The sequence below is a fragment of the Peromyscus californicus genome, unplaced genomic scaffold (genome assembly GCF_007827085.1).
Source record: "Peromyscus californicus insignis strain IS unplaced genomic scaffold, ASM782708v3 Scaffold_17__1_contigs__length_78620276, whole genome shotgun sequence".
NCBI classification, from domain to species: domain Eukaryota; kingdom Metazoa; phylum Chordata; class Mammalia; order Rodentia; family Cricetidae; genus Peromyscus; species Peromyscus californicus.
This window is the reverse complement of record NW_026294469.1, coordinates 21,632,689-21,648,593: the sequence shown is the minus strand read 5'-3', so window position 1 is coordinate 21,648,593 and position 15,905 is coordinate 21,632,689. Positions and strand designations below refer to the sequence as shown.

At 48.3% G+C, this 15,905-nt stretch overlaps 1 protein-coding gene across 1 annotated transcript in view; it reads left to right on the top strand.

The window, feature by feature from the left end:
- The first annotated feature begins 581 nt into the window (after window positions 1-581).
- Myo7b (myosin VIIB) overlaps window positions 582-15,905 on the top strand; it is a 74,693-nt gene continuing 59,369 nt past the window's right edge. The window contains exons 1-5 of the mRNA XM_052741769.1: window positions 582-599; window positions 9,583-9,696; window positions 10,585-10,737; window positions 12,287-12,471; window positions 15,450-15,571. Of these exons, the coding sequence (XP_052597729.1) occupies window positions 582-599; window positions 9,583-9,696; window positions 10,585-10,737; window positions 12,287-12,471; window positions 15,450-15,571 (592 nt within the window). The remainder of the gene's footprint in view (window positions 600-9,582; window positions 9,697-10,584; window positions 10,738-12,286; window positions 12,472-15,449; window positions 15,572-15,905) is intronic.

Below are 15,905 nucleotides of genomic sequence, written 5' to 3'. Positions count from 1 at the left end.
TCTTGATCCGCAGGCAGCAGAAGGAGTCTGTGCTTGAGCACAGGAGACCTCAAAGCCCACCCCCACACAAGCACACTTCCTCCATGAAAGCCATACCTCCTAATGGTGCCATTCCCTAGGAGCTTATAGGGGCCAGTTACTTCAAACTACCACAGATGGCTCCTGAGAAACAACTCCCAGGGTAGACTTCTGTCTTCCACATGCATGCACACACAACATACACATGCACACATAGGAATACTCCCTCTCCTCCTACCTCAAAACTTGGGCTTCTGGATGACAGGGCACTGCCCTACTCCCTGAATGGAGCCCAGAGGCAAGGGTCAAGTGTTCTTTGAAGTGAGTGTAGGATGAAGAGGACAAGAAACACTTTCTTGCACACAGGCTGGGAATGTGGCTCACACATCCCGCTATTCAGAGCTATTTCTGGAGCCAAGCTCCAGTCAAGACACTTGGGGATGGGATGGGCTGACAAATTCACAGGGCACCTGTTCTTTAGGGGCTCCACACTGACAGGCCATGGGACTGATGTTTTGTTTTTTTTTTTCCTCCTACAGGCTACAGGGAGCTGCTGAGCTGGGATGTCGGTGTTCCGGCTGGTAAGGACAGCTCTTACTGTGGAAGTTTCCCAAGGCTCGGTCGAATCACTTTCAGGAAAAAAAAAGAGAGTCAAAGAGACACCAGAAGGCAAATTCTAGAGAGAGGGGATGGTAACTGAGATCTAGGAAGGAATCTATTATTGAAAGAAGGCAAGTGTGGCTAACATTTGTGTCTCGGCAAAGTGGCCACTTGTGCACAGAAATTCCTTATTTAGATTCAGGGACTTAAAAGGGGGTTACTGGGATGGGGAGACAGCTCAGTCAGCAAAATGTTTGCCTTGCAAACGTGAGTACCTCAGTTTGATACCCAAGAGCCTACTTAAAAAAAAAAGAAGAAAGCGAATGAGAGAGAGAGAGAGAGAGAGAGAGAGAGAGAGAGAGAGAGAGAGAGAGAGAGAGAAAGTCAGGTATGTTCGGTATTTGCTTGTTATCCTAGCTCTGAGACTCAGTTGTCAGCCAGCCTAGCTGAGTCGGTCAGTGCCAGTCTGTGAGAGATCTTAGCTCAAAAAACACGGTGGGCAGCCCTGAGGAACAACGGTTGAGATCGTCCTCTGGCCTCCACACACACATGCTCGCACACATACATTCACATACCACCACCTCTGCACACGCACTTTACACACTTGGGGCCGGAATGGGGAGTTCCCATTTGTTGTCTTATACAGCACTTGCAGAGAGCTTGCTCAGGGATAACAGCGTAGGAATGAACCTGGGTCTGGGTGACCTTTATTCCGTTCACTCAGTAAATGTCTATGCTTCATTCGTGAGGTAATGACTCCATGTGTAGGAAGTGGAGTGAGATCTTGTTAATTGTTTGAATCAAGAAACACTGAGAAAATGCCAGAGCCTGAGAATGATTCAAAAGAAAAAAAAAATAGGGGTGTGCTCTTGTTCTTAGGCACTGTGAGGTACAGATCAAGTAAACTGTGTGTAGCTGAGCCCCTCACAGGACATAGGAAGATGGCAGCTGTTTGGCTCAGAAGACCGTGTTCTGCAATACTACCTTAATAAAAGAAAGCTTAATTCAAACTACATACTTAGGACAATGTAATTCATTAATATGACCAGTGTACACACTGTTAAACTATATGGCTTTGCAAGTTGCCAGGTAAGCCGTCTAGAAAACACAAGCCACTCTTTATGTGGTACACAGAGTGGTACCATAACTGTGCTTCTGGTTTTGAATGAGTGTAAGTAGCTGACTTGCACTGAGAAGCAGCAGACACATAGCAAACATCATCAGATTGATGGCTACAGCATCCAGAAGAGTTCAGCTGAGGAAGCCCTGTCAAAGCTGACTCTGGAGTTAAAAGAACTTAGAGAGGGATGGCATTGTCCTGTTCCTTCCCCATAGTCTGTCCATGGACCTGGAGCTGGAGGGTAAAATAAAAGCCAGAGCACCCGGGACTCAATGGGGTAGAAACAAGCAGACAGAAAACATGGAGCAAAGGTGTCTTGTGAAGGGACAGACTAGTCTACCTTAGAGAGAAACAGGCTTGGAGGTACCAGGCAGATGGAGCAGGCATGAAGGGCGAACATCTCCTGGATCTCCAACCTCCCCAAGCAGGCTGACTTCTCTTTGTACCCAGCTTTTGTAGCTGCCCCCCCCCCACCAGGACCCTGAAACCTCTTCTTTAGATTCTGGCTGGGCCTGTACCTCCCCAAGTTTTCCCTGAGCTGCTCTGCACATTCACAGGAGCTTTCCAAGCCTGGATATCTCAAAGTGTCACGTTCCTTAAGTGCTGGCTAGTGTTGAAGTCACGTGGGCTGGGGGAAACTTTAAAATCCCCTCCAGAAACTGGTAAATACTGGTGTAAAATAATGTATCATAATTTAAACAAACATCATCAACAACAACAAAAAACCTACCATGAAGGTGTGGTATTTCCTCTTTGGGCTGATGTGAAAATACATTGATTTTATCACTCTGTAATGCAGCCTGTGTTGGATCTCCTTTGGGACTCTCATTTCCTTGATCCCAGCAGGCATCAGGAAGGTGAAAATCAAAAAGTAAACAATTGGGAGAAGAGGATCAGGATATGTGACTGAGTGCCTGAGGCACAGGAAATTCTAGGAGTGTAGTGATCCCCGGAGGGTCCATTGGTACCAAGAAGGTTTATGGTTGCCACCATTTTGGTTCATTCCATGTAGTACATTAGCCAAGATGGCATGGTGGTCAGCATCTTAATGATATCACTAACCAAGATGGTGGCCAAGTCATGTGGCTGTCTCTGTCTTGATGAGGTCACAGCCGAGATGGTGACAAAGAGACATGTTTGCTTTTTGCTTGTGGTGAGCTCAGCTCCATGATAAAAGCACAAGTCTCTGTGGACTCCACCACACATATCACAGATTAAATGCAGACAGTTACCCCTTTTCTTAAATAAAGGCACCGATTAGATTAGCATGGATATAGACAGCACATGTGGTCTAGGCATACAGGACTTCACTATAAAATATAACTGCAAACTCCAAGTGGTATTATCTAGATCACATTTTGACCTCCCCTGAGATCCTAGGCACAAGCTGTTGTTGGGAAAAGAAACTCAGAAGAAGCAGAAGGAATGGGGAGGTGTGCCCCAAATCCCAGACATGGCACTGTTGCTCTGGAAGCACGTGGAGAAACTTGGAAGGAGAAAGTGGTTTTTCTTTTTTGTTTGGTGTGTGTGTGTGTGTGTGTGTGTGTGTGTGTGTGTGTGTGTGTGTGTGTGATTTTGTCCCACCCGAGTATGGTGTGGGCTGAGATCAGGTGGATCTGTGACTACTGAATGAGGGAGGGAAGCTCTGGAGTAGCCACAGGGATTGAGAGTTGGTTACCTTCTGCCTGGGGGAGTCTGTTTCCTTAGACTTCTTCTTACCTAATTGCTTACCTAATTCGACCTCATGCAATAGAGGTTTCTCCAACTCTATAACCAATCAAATTCTCACCCTCTACTAATGGAGTTTTTTTTTCTATATTCTAATCTTGAATGCTTTGTCTGTCTCTGACAAAGTTGTCCTATGTTAAGTCATCTTTCAGCAAAAAAAGTCAGCAAGGACACCCGTGAAACTCTGGGTCAATACTCTGTATTTGCTTTGTGTCCACAACACATCTCATTCACTCCTATTGAACTTCCAGGATGTCCCAACCAACCAGGAAGTACTTTGCCATGTGTGTGTGTGTGTGTGTGTGTGTGTGTGTGTGTGTGTGTGTGTGTGTGTGTGTGTGTTTCATACCTATCTTGGTCTTATACAGAAGAGTTACCTGGTTGCCATGGCATTTTCTCAGCCCTCCCTACATTGCTGAGAATCTTTCTGTCCTGGTATCTTTATTGACCCAAAAGAGTGTTGTTTACCCTAGATCCTGGGCATGGAGGATACTCCAATGTCAATGGGGTATACCTCCCTCAAATAAGGGAATCCAGACACTCTCTGGTATGAATTTGAACTCCCAGAGAGCCCCTAAACTGTTGAGAAAGAATAATAATTCACAAAGGAACATACTTTCATAACTTAGCAAGGCAGTTTCTCTTTTTGCAAAAAGGATGTGCCAGAACCCAACCCAGCCTAGTGAACATACTCAGTCTACGTTTATCCCTAACCTAAGTGGTGGCCGCAGCTCATCCCGTTGGTGGGAACTCAGCTTCACAGTCTGACTCAGTTGGCTAACTGGTGCGGAGGGAAAGGGAGCAGTTCAGGAAATTAGAGCCCTGTCTGGCTGATAGAAAAACACCAAAGGTGGCACACGCCTTTAATCCCAGCACTGTGGAGGCAGAGGCAGGTGGGTCTCTGTGAGTTCGAGGCCAGCCTGGTCCACAGAGTTTGAGGGCAGCAAGGGCTACACAGAGAAACACTATCTCAAAAAAAGAAAGAAAGAAAAGAAAAGGAAAACAACAAAGAAAAACCTAAAAACCCACAAACATTTCTCACATAGGCTAATTCCATTTCCTACCTGTTGTGACTAGAGCAACAATGGACATAAATATGCAATATCTCTGTGGCAGGATATAGAGTCCTTTGGGTGTTCCCAGAGTATGTGAGGGGACACAGTAAAGAAACTGCTGATGTGATATTGTTAAGATTTTGACTGTAGATATGAGAGAGAGAACAGCCAGAGGCATCTGGAGGAGTCCAGAGCAGATCTCTCCGTTCAGAAGTAGACTAAACAAGGCCAGCAGACTGGACACGGCCAGGGCTATCTGTGAGAAAGAGGAGAATAGCCAGAGAGAGAGAGAGAGACCAGAGAGACGTGAGAATTCAGCAGCAGCGGGGAACCTTTGTAAAGAGAACCAACAGGTATCTGGAGGGAGGGAAGCTTGGAGAGGTGAGCAGGGCTAGGATGCTAGCGTAGACTTCGAAATGTGGAACAGGAGCTTGTGATAGATACTAAGGGAGCCTGGAGGTCCTTCTGCTTTGATGTGCAAGTACAGGTGTATGTCCAGGGAGCCATGCTCCTTCTGCCAGACTTAAGTAAAATGACTCTGTTTGGGAGATCGGAACTGGTTTCACAAGTTCCTGAGTTTCTATAGTCCAGGTTAAGCTCATTCTGGATATTTGGCCTGCCTTTGGGAGTTTGCAGAATTGGTGTTTCCTTTGGCCCTGACAGCAGGAGTGGTGTAACTATGGTCCAGCTGCTACTCTCTGCTCTTCTATAGATTCTTGAACAAGCTGCTATTGGCTGCTTGACTACTCATTCATTTCTGAGAGAGGGTTGTCCAAGTAGCCAATCAATCATGTCTCTCTTTGCAGTCTACCCGCTCTGGCTGTTTGTTCTTTCCATCCCCATTGACTGACACCTCATCACTGGGTACAGACTGGGAATACTCTGCTTCTCTTCCATCCCTGGTTAACGTGGGCTTCTCTGCAAGGTCTTTATTATCTGTCCTTGACCTTTATTCTCCTTCCTTTGGATTGATCACGCTGTTTCTGCTGGCTTCCTGGGTGCAGTCAGCTCACACTGACTCTCAGCCTTGCAGTGTGCTGTTCACATTGTCTGATGCAGCAGGCAGCAATAGCTTCCCCTTACTTGATAAAGCTGTATATGCAAGGACTTGGGAGGCAGAGAGTTCAGTTGGTAAAGTGCTTGCCTTGCAGGAAATGGATCCTGGGGCTCTCTTGCCAGCCAACCGAGCCTACCTGGTGAGTTTCCGTCAAGGAAGAAACAAAAACAAACAAACAAAACAAACCCAAGGTAGATGACACCTGAGGAATGACATCCGAGCTTGTCCTCTTGCTTCCCCATGCTCATGCATGGATGTACCCGTGTGCGCATGCACACATGCACGAACACGTGCACACCAAGTTATATAGACAGGGAGTTTACAGGATCGGCCCTTTGTTTTCCTGCAGACTGCTTCAGCATTTAGTGACTCCCTTTGACTTCCTCTCTACCTCCCTAAAGAACTGATGGTTCTGCTTGATAGTTGGGTTTTAAGTGTTCTCTGTTATTGACTTCCTTAAGCACAGGAAAGGCCTCAGCTCCCTTCCCAGTGCCAGCCCCACCACCTGCGTGCTTACGGTGTCTATCCATCTTCCACCAAGGGTTAAATCCTAGTTTCCAGCAGACACCCAGGCTGGCCTCAAACTTTCTATGTAGCCAAAGATGACTTCAAACCTCTTTTTTTTCCCCCTGTGTATATATGTGTATGCGGTGTACTTGCCTGTGTAAAGCATGTTCGTGTGTATGGGCATGTGTGCGAGTATGGGTGTGCATATGTAGATGTACATGGAGGCCCAAGGTTGATGTTGGATGTCTTTCTCCACTACTCTCCACCTTGAAATGAAAACTAATTCATTCAGCTAGTCTAGCTAGCCAGCTTGCTCTGGGGAACTCATGTCTCTGCCTGCTGAGCACTGGGATTACAGGCAGGCTGCCATGGCCTCCTGGTTTTTTATGTAGGCACTAAGGATCAGAACTATAGTCCTCATGCTTGAATAACAAGCTCTTTAGCCTTTGGGCCATTGCCCCTGACCTCAACCCATTCTTATCAAAGTTTTCTGAGAGATTATCACCAGACAGTTTTATTGTGTGAACATAATGGAGTGTACCTGAACAAATGAAGGTAGCTACTATAACTGGGTGGCCTAATGGGACCACCATTGTGCATGTGGCCACTGTTGATCTAATTGTTCTTACGTTACCAAAGATCAAATGTGAGATTTCCTTTGCTGTATTTTTTAATTGTCTTTTGTCTGTGTGATGGTCAATATTGACGGTCAACTTGACAGGATGTATGCCCTGGTTTGCTTTTCTGTTGCTGAGATAAACACCATGACCAAAAGCATGCTGGGGAAGAAAGGGTTCTGTGGCTTACAGGTTACAGTTCATCATCAAGAGAAAACATGAAAGAGAGCTCAAGGCGGGAATCTAAGGCAGACCCTGAACCGGAGGCCATGGGAAAATGCTACTTACTGACTTGCTCCCCACACCTGCTTAGCTTGCTTTCTTATACAATCCAACCTAGGACTACCTGCCACAGTGGGCTGAGCCCTCCCACACCAATCATTAACCAAGAAAATACCCCAGGGATGTGCCCACGGGCCAATCTGATGGAGGCAATTCCTCAAGTGAGGTTCTCTTTTCCCAGGTGACCAGTTTACATCAAGTGGACAAAAATAACTGGTATAAGTTAGAATCTAGAGACAGACCTGTGTTTTTGAGAAAGTTTCTAAACTGGGTTAACTGAATGTTGGTGGCACCATTCCTTGGGCTGGAGTCCAAGAATAAACAAAAAAGGGAAGACGAGCTGAGCATCAGTATCCATCTTCTCTGCTCCCAGACTACACTCTTTCCTCTTCATGGTTTATTACCTTGTTTTGACCTAGCATGCCCTGTAGTAGCTTTCTGGATGCACATTCTGAACAACTCCTGTGTTCTAACATAGTATAGGCATGTGAGGTCACTGGAACGCAACTTTCCCTGAAGATCGGGAAGCCAGTTACTGCTTCTTCTGACTTCTGGCCTTGCTGTTGCAAAGCTTGATAGCATCCTGTCTCCCAACTCTCCATCTCTTGTGTGAAATGGTTTTTTATCTCTCTAAATGCACTTATGATCTTCACATTGTCCCCAAGAACTTCGAAACATCACTGTGATGTGTCACGGTTGAGTCTGTTTCCACTTTTGTGCTGTTTACTGAAGTTCTTTTTGAGATGAGTTGTCGGCTTTAGAAAGCTTATGGGAAGAACAGTGACTCTTCAAAAATGTTTGCACTGATCAAACAAATTTTATATACACACATATATTTGTTCTTTTCCTGAAATATCTTGTACTAAAATGTATAACATTGAATTTATTAGTGTAACCATTTTATCATACATAGCAGTGTTAAATATCTTCACACTGTTGTGTAACAGATCTCTAGAAAAACCGAGACTAATCCCATGGAACATTAATTACTTCTCTTCCAGCCCTTGAAGACCATCTTTCTAGTTTCTGTTTCTATTATTTTGACTCAGTTGCACATTTCTTGAACAGAGTCATTTGGTATTTGTCTTTTTATGATTGGCTTTAAAAAAAAAGATTTACTTATTTTGTGTGTGAGTGCCTGCCTGTATGTACGTGCATCACATGTATGCCTGGTGCCTAAGGAGAGAAGAAGGCATTAGATTCCCTGGAACTGGAGGTACAGATAGTAGTGAATTTCCATGTGGGTTCTGGGAACCAAACCCTGGACCTCTGCAAGAGCAGCCAGTGCTCTAACTGCTGAGCCATCTCTCTGTCCCATTATTTTGTTTCCTGCATTCCTTCCTGAGCTCTGGCAGCTCATGTCTTCTTCTCGGTTGTCTCCTCACTCCTGAGCTCTTTTGTCTCTGGCCTGCACTTCAGTACACTTTATCAATTACATTGAAACACTGGCCCACGACACCCAGAACTCCAGCAGCGTTCTCCTCCTTTGCCTGTTTGTCAGGGCCTGGGCCTGATGAACGCTCTGGCTCTTTCTGGACTCTACGGACGGTAGGGGATGGGCTGAGGTGCCAGCCTCCTCCTGTCTGCTATGCAGCTCAGCCATCCCCCAGTACCACGGGGATGGTTCTGTCTCCTTTGTCAATCTCCCAGTTGCTTATGGTGACTCCTGAGAGGATGCAAGTGGACAAGCTGACTTCACTCTTGCTGCTGTTTTCAAGATCATTTAGTTTTGCTTTTACTTTCAAAATTTGTGAGCATGTATATGTCTGTGTGTTGAGGGGATACACGTATGTGCTTGAGCACTTGCGTAAGTGTGGATGTGTGGGCCAGAGCATTATCTTGAGCATCATTCCTCGTGTCATGCATCTTTTTTGCTTTGCTTTGATTTTTATTGCATTTATTTTGTTTATTTATGTATGTTGGGTGTGTGTGTGAGAGTGTTCATTCACATGTGCTCTGTGCATGTGGAGGTCAAAGAACAACTTTGGTTTTCTTCTTTGACTTGTGAGTCCTGGGGATGGAACTTAGGTCATCAGGCTTGACGGAAAGCACCTTTACCTTGGTTTTGGAGACAGGGTCTCTTACTAGCCTGGGTCTCACCCATTCAACTAGGTTGGCTGACCAGTGAACCCTATAGATCCTCCTGTTTCCACTTCCCTAGCACTCAGATCACCAGCATACACCAGCCTGCCCAGCTTCTTTAAAAAGATGGGTACCAGGGATTGACCTCATCTCCCCAGCACTTCATTTTCAAGTTTGAGACGGTCTATCCTTAACTACCTTACCTCACTGCCTTCCATGATTATGCTTGGATGTTATTTGTTTCCTTTGATTTTTTTTCCCCTCTTAGTAAGAGGTGCTATGGGCAAGGCTGAGCCCAGGCCCTGCTGTGTTCATTGGTCTAGACAGGACAGGCACAGGCAAGCTTGATTAGCAGTGAGGAGCCCTATGAGAACAGAAGAGGGAGAAGACAAAGAGACAGAACTCTTGCCACCTGGGAGCTTGGGGTTGCAGGTGACAGCCCCAAGACATGTAAGTCTCTAGTGGGAAAGGGAAGAGGAAAAGGACTCAGACCACTGTCCCTTCTCTGCTCTCTAGGGCGACCATGTGTGGCTGGACCCTCCCTCCACCAGCAAGACCGGTGTGGCCATCGGGGGCATTGTCAAAGAAACAAAGCTGGGAAAGGTCTTGATTGAGGATGATGAGGGCAAGGTTGGTATTGGGTTCCTCTCCAAACCCCTCCCCACAGGGCTCAGGCACTTGCTTGCTAATACCATCAAGGAAATCCATTTATCCCTGGGGCAATATAGACCATGATGGAGTCCCTCACTGGTGGAAGGACATATTTGTCTTGAAAATGTTTTGAGGGTAACGGTTGAGAGCTTTTAGGGGAGTAGGAAGGAGTGAGCAGATGGGCTGAAGCAGGGAGGATGGAGGTCTAAAAACTGTTGTACGGAGAGAAGGAGGCAGGAGCGACATCTTGGTGAGTAAGGTGTGCAGAGGAGGAGGAAGGGACCAAGGTGCCCAGGTGAGAAGCAGATAGCTCAGAGCGGCCAAGCTAGAAGCTCATCTGAGTAAGACAGGGTCAGCCAAGGACAGTGAGCAGGCAAGCATCAGCTGGTCACTTCACTCTTCCTTGGGCCAACCTCTGTCCCCAGGGGCTATCGGGAGAGACACATGCAGACAACGGCCTACAAAGGAAGGTTCTGACTGCCTAGGAGCTCCAAAGACTGGAAGCCAATAAAATAATAACAGTGTTCCATCTGCTTGAGTAGTGCTGTGGAGCGTTAAAGCTACGATTACTTGCACCATTCTGCTCCAAGAACTCTCAAGGCTTCCAACTGCACCCTGATGCTAAGGCAAACTCCCAGCTGCTAGATCCTACATCCCTATCTGAAGCTCAGCCCTAGCCCCAGCCCCACATGGACCCCAGTCCCTACACAGGTGCTGACCAAAGCCATAGATGGGTCTGGCTTTGCCATAGGTATCCCTTGACTCAAATCCAGATCAAGCCTGGCCAGAGACCCAAGACTATGGAAGAGAGAGGGGGGTGGGGTTAGAGGGCTGGCCTTTGTGGAGAGTTTGTGCCTGTCCTTACAGGAACACTGGATCTATGCAGAAGACCTCAGCGCCCTCAGCCCCATGCATCCCAACTCAGCCCAAGGAGTGGATGACATGATCCGCCTAGGGGACCTGAACGAGGCAGGTGTGGTACACAACCTCCTGGTCCGGTACCAGCAGCACAAGATCTATGTGAGTTCACTGTTGCGGTGTCTTCAGGGAAGATGTGGGGGGCGATCTGGAGCTTGGCACAGCTCCCATTATCCTTACTCAGTGAGGTGGGCTAGGTACTTGGGTTTCCCCAGCCTCTGCTACAATCCAAAGAAACAGGAGCAAGGCTAGAGAGGTAGCTCAGTCCGTGCTCGCCTAGCATACATGAAGCCCTGGGTTTGATTCCCAACACACAAACTGGGCATAGTCATGTACACCTGTAATCTCTGCACTAGGGAGGTGGTGGCAGGAGGGTTAGAAGCTCAAGGTCATCTTCAGCTACTTGAGTTTGAGACTCATGTAGACTGGGCTCCATGAGACTATTAAAAAAAAAAAAAAAAGCAAAGCTGGGAACATCATACCCTGGGGGATGGGAGGCTAGTGCAGAGAGACAGCACAGTGTCAGGCATACAGTAGGTGCCTAATAAGTGCTGCCCCTCCCATAATTGCCCGCCAAGTCCGCTCTTCCCTCTCTGTGCTGAGCAGCCCTGATTGGCCAGGTTGGGTGGATACTGGAGGATGGTGGGGTGGGCATAGCCTCCAGTCCCCCTCAGACATGCTGCAGAGACAGTGTCATCAACAGAAGACCCTTACCCACTTGAAATGGTCTTGTGACAGTCCAGATCCAGGGTCCCTTTCCCAGGTTGAGGGGAGCTTATGGACAGATGAAGGTCCTCTTTCAAGCCTGGCAGTGGGTGGTGGCTGGACTCATCTCTCATCCCAGTTCTCCAGAAGTCTGAAATGGAGTTTCATACTTGGTGTCAATATCCCTTGGGGTGCTCAGGGCTCTGTCCAAGTGGATAAAATTTGGAGAGTTACTGCCTGGGACTCCTGAGTAGTCTGGGCAAGCAGGCAGTCTGGCTAGTCTGGGAGTAAACTGGGGAACACAAGCAAAGGGAGTGCTTAGAGGAGGGGGTAAACTTTAGCCTGCTGGGGCAGGCTGCTTCTTCTCTGGCCCCGGGATGTCAAAGCTCCTAGGACTGTATGTTCGGAGCTCCTCCTCTCCTGCATTCCTGCATTCCTGCATTCCTGCATTCCTGCATTCCTGCATTCCTGCATTCCTGCAGGAGTCCTTCCCAGGGTCCTCAGAAGAATAATCCAGTGGTCTATTGTGGGGACTCTCTGATCTCACCTCCACAGGAGCAGCTGTGCTGAGTGGGGCCAGGGTATTCAAGAGCAGGCTATATCCTGCCTGGCCTGAAAGTACATAGAACATGTGATTGGGGTCTGTGGGGACAGCAGATGTCACCCAGCCTCCACAGAGACCTCTAAAAGAGGCAGGTAAAAAGTCATTTGTACATTCAGCCCGTTTTTATTTGAGCCTTTTCTAAAACGAGACAGGGTCCTACACATCTAATTACTGGGAACAAGCCCCCCCGAATCTCACTGTCCTAGTGGAACCCCATCTTCCCGGAGGAAGGAGCTGAGCAGCTGAGAGCAGCCCTAGAGGTGCTGCAGCCAAGGTTGGGGCCCAGGCGGCGGCTCCCCCCCCCGGGATCGGCGGGTGCTAACCACCTGCTCCCTTCCGCAGACCTACACAGGCTCCATCCTGGTGGCCGTGAACCCGTTCCAGATGCTGCCCCTGTACACCCCGGAGCAGGTACAGATCTACTACAGCCGCCACATGGGCGAGCTGCCGCCACACGTCTTCGCCATCGCCAACAGCTGCTACTTCAACATGAGGAAGAACAAGAGGGACCAGTGTTGCGTCATCAGGTGAGGCGCAGACCCCCACTCCTGGGGCGGAGGGTCAGCGATTGCCTCCAGGCCCCAGAGGATCCCAGAAAGAAAGGAACACCCCTCTCCCTGAGGCTCTCACAGGGCCTCTTCTTAACCACTGCTCTTAGCAGAGATGTTTGCCCAGAACTGCTCCTGTTTGCCCTGTTCCCAATGACGTGTCCCTCACACCTCAAGAACATGTCCTCCACAGCCCAAGGACTTATTCCTCCCCACCCTAAGGACAGGTTTCCTACACCCTGAGGATATGTTCCTTGAAGACATATCCTCCTGACTCTGAGGTCTCTGAGAGCTGGAGGGACATGGGCCCCTCAAATCTCAAGCCTGGTTCTGCTTCCCTGCCTGTCCCAGCCTGGCCTCCCTGTGCACAGGCCTTACTCCTACTGAGGGGAGGGACTGTGAACAGAAAAAGAGAAGGAGTAAGAATTTGGTTCCGGAGTCCCTAACTTGGTATTGTAATCATCACCCGCTTCTTCATGAGTTTGTTTATTCAGTTCCCTGGAGATCTTGTTACACTCCAGGCTAGAGGTGTAGCTTATCTGCTAGCATGTTTGCTGAAGCACTGGCTTCTGTCCACACTACCGCAGGAACCTGGCGTCTGCACATCTGTAATCCCAGCACTCAGAAGGCGGGGGGCAGAAAGATCAGAAATCCAAGTTCATTCTTGAATACACAGCAAAATTTAGGCCAGTAATAAATAAACATAAGTAATAAATACAAATAAATAATAAGTTCCTAGCATAGGAAACAGCAGCAGGTAAAGAGATGCCATCTTCTTGGAGGGCTCGTGTCACAGAACAGTAGACTGGCAGGCAGCAGTAGCACGTTTGGATGCAAATGCTCAGAGCGTTAAAGGGAAGCAGGGGAGGCTGCCTCTCTGAGCAGGGACACCAGAATGGCAACCCAGCCTAGACGCCATTTCATGCCTTCAGTCACTCAAATCTCTACCTGGAGAGGTTGACGTTCTTTCCCAGTGATGTTACAGGCCCAGGCACACCTGCTGAAGTTTCTTGGGCTCTTGGGTCCCAGGCCATGTGGTTAGAAACAGAAATAGATACTGTTTTAAAGAAAGGAAATATTCTCCCGAGAACAGGAGTGGGCTAATACGGTGGGAAAAAGCATCTACTCCAAAAGTGCCGGGCTACCAGCCACAGAACCTGTTGTAGGTGTTTACATAGCACCCGCCCCTCTCACTGTAGTATTTTCTCACATGTGCTCCACTGTGTGCAGCCCATGTAGGAAGGGCTTCCAGGCTTTCTCTGTCGACTGACTTCTCTCATATGTTAAGCTTGGGGTGGCTTCCTCTGGCCCCTATTTTCTGCTATAGGCCCGTAGGTAGAAACTTCAAATCCAGGGCTCCAGAGAAGACAGGGAGGTGTTCTGGGACCTACGTGTCTTTATCTATCCCTCCCTGCCTTGATGCAAGAGGCCTCCCAAACAGAGCCAGGCCAACGGGCAGGCTCCCTGGTGCCTGGCTCCTTGTGGTGATCTTCTGTGGCACCTTGAGTGAGCCTGGGTTCTCCTTTTGCCCTGGCATCTTAACTCTTTCTTGGCTGCTGTAACAGAAAACCAGACTTGGTACTTTACAGACAGGAAAGTGGGTGGTTCTGGAGGGAAAGGACCAGCCCATCTTTTACCTAATCACTTTTCTTTTCATATTTGTTTTCCAGAGACAGGGTCTTGTGTAGCCCAGGCTGACCTCAGGTTTGCTGTGTAGCTGAGAAGGGCTTTGAATTTCTGATCCTCTTACCCCCTGCTCCTTAAGTGCTGGGATTGTGCGCACGCAGCACCAGGTTTTGTTTAAACAATGCTGGATATTGAAGTCAGAGCTGGCTCTCCAGGACAGTGAGCCAGCCCCTCGAGTCCTGTCACAGTAGCCAGCGCCAGCTGCCCAAGACATCTAACAAAGCACCGAAGGGAGGAAGCACTCCCATTCCATCATGGCGGGGAGGGCGCCAAGGCAAGGGTGTGAGGTGGCTGCTCACATCCTCAGTCAGGAAGCAGAGAGGGAGGAAAGCTGGTGCTCAGCTTGATTGCTCCTTTTTATTCAGCCCAGGACCCCAGTCCATGGGAAGCTGCCAACCATGTTGAGGGTGGGTTTTCCCACTTCAAGTCGCCAGTCTAGATAAGCTCTCCCAGACATACCCAGAGGCTTGTCTCCATGGTAATTCCAAAGCCTGTCAAGTTGGCAACCAATACTAACCATCACACAGAGCTCCTTATATAAAAACGCAGATTCTGCCGGGCGGTGGTGGCGCACGCCTTTAATCCCAGCACTCGGGAGGCAGAGACAGGCGGATCTCTGTGAGTTCGAGGCCAGCCTGGACTACCAAGTGAGTTCCAGGAAAAGGCGCAAAGCTACACAGAGAAACCCTGTCTCGAAAAACCAAAAAAAAAAAAAAAAACAAAAAACAAAAAAAACGCAGATTCTGATTGGGTCTGGCTGATGGAACCCGGGATTCTGGACTTCTGTCTGGGTGACAAATGCCACTGCCTGGGAGCCACACTTTCATCAGAAAGACACCAAGTCACTTTACTTGTTCTGCCGTGGAACAACCCAGGTCATAATGTGCCAACAGTCTTTCAGCCTATTAGGAAAGAAAAGACAATGTACTAACTTCTACCCGGGGTGTTCAACTTGTTGACACTGTCTTCTCCAACTGTATTGAATGACATTATAGTTATCCTGGAACACATGTGGCCCACAAGCCACAGGTTGGACTTGCCTGCATCATAGACAGTCTGAGACGCCCCAGGGGACTTCAGGGCAAATGCAATGTGGGATTTCTTCTTGGGAAAGTGTGTAACTGTCAGCATGGCCCAGATGTGAGCCTGAAGGCCGGGGTGGGGTGGGGCAGGGGATGGCGGGTTTAGGGAGGTCGGTGTTAGAGAGTGAAGAGGCACTACATGGTGGTAAGTCTCTGTCTGAGGCCTCATCTCCCTGCACTCTCTGGCAGTGGCGAGTCTGGAGCCGGAAAGACTGAGTCGACCAAACTCATCCTTCAGTTCCTGGCCACAGTCAGCGGCCAACACTCGTGGATTGAGCAGCAGGTCCTGGAGGCCAACCCCATCCTAGAAGGTAAGCCATGATCCTGGGGATTTGGACAGGAATGGCCCTCACCACATGTGATAGCCATTACTCAAGTCGTGATCTTCAAAGAGATGGGTGAACAGTGGTGTGGAAGCATAAAGGGAACAGGTGATTACTATAAATGTCCATGATGAGTGTTTGCCACCAGATATACAGAGCACTTCAGCCAGATGTGGTAGCATACCTGTATCCCTGCTCTAGGGAAGCCAAGGCATGGGTACCTTGAATTTAAGGCCTGGACTACATAATAAAACCCTACCTCAGTAAAAATTGAAGAGAGAGGCTGTAGAGATGGCTTAGCTGGGAAAATGCTTGCCATATA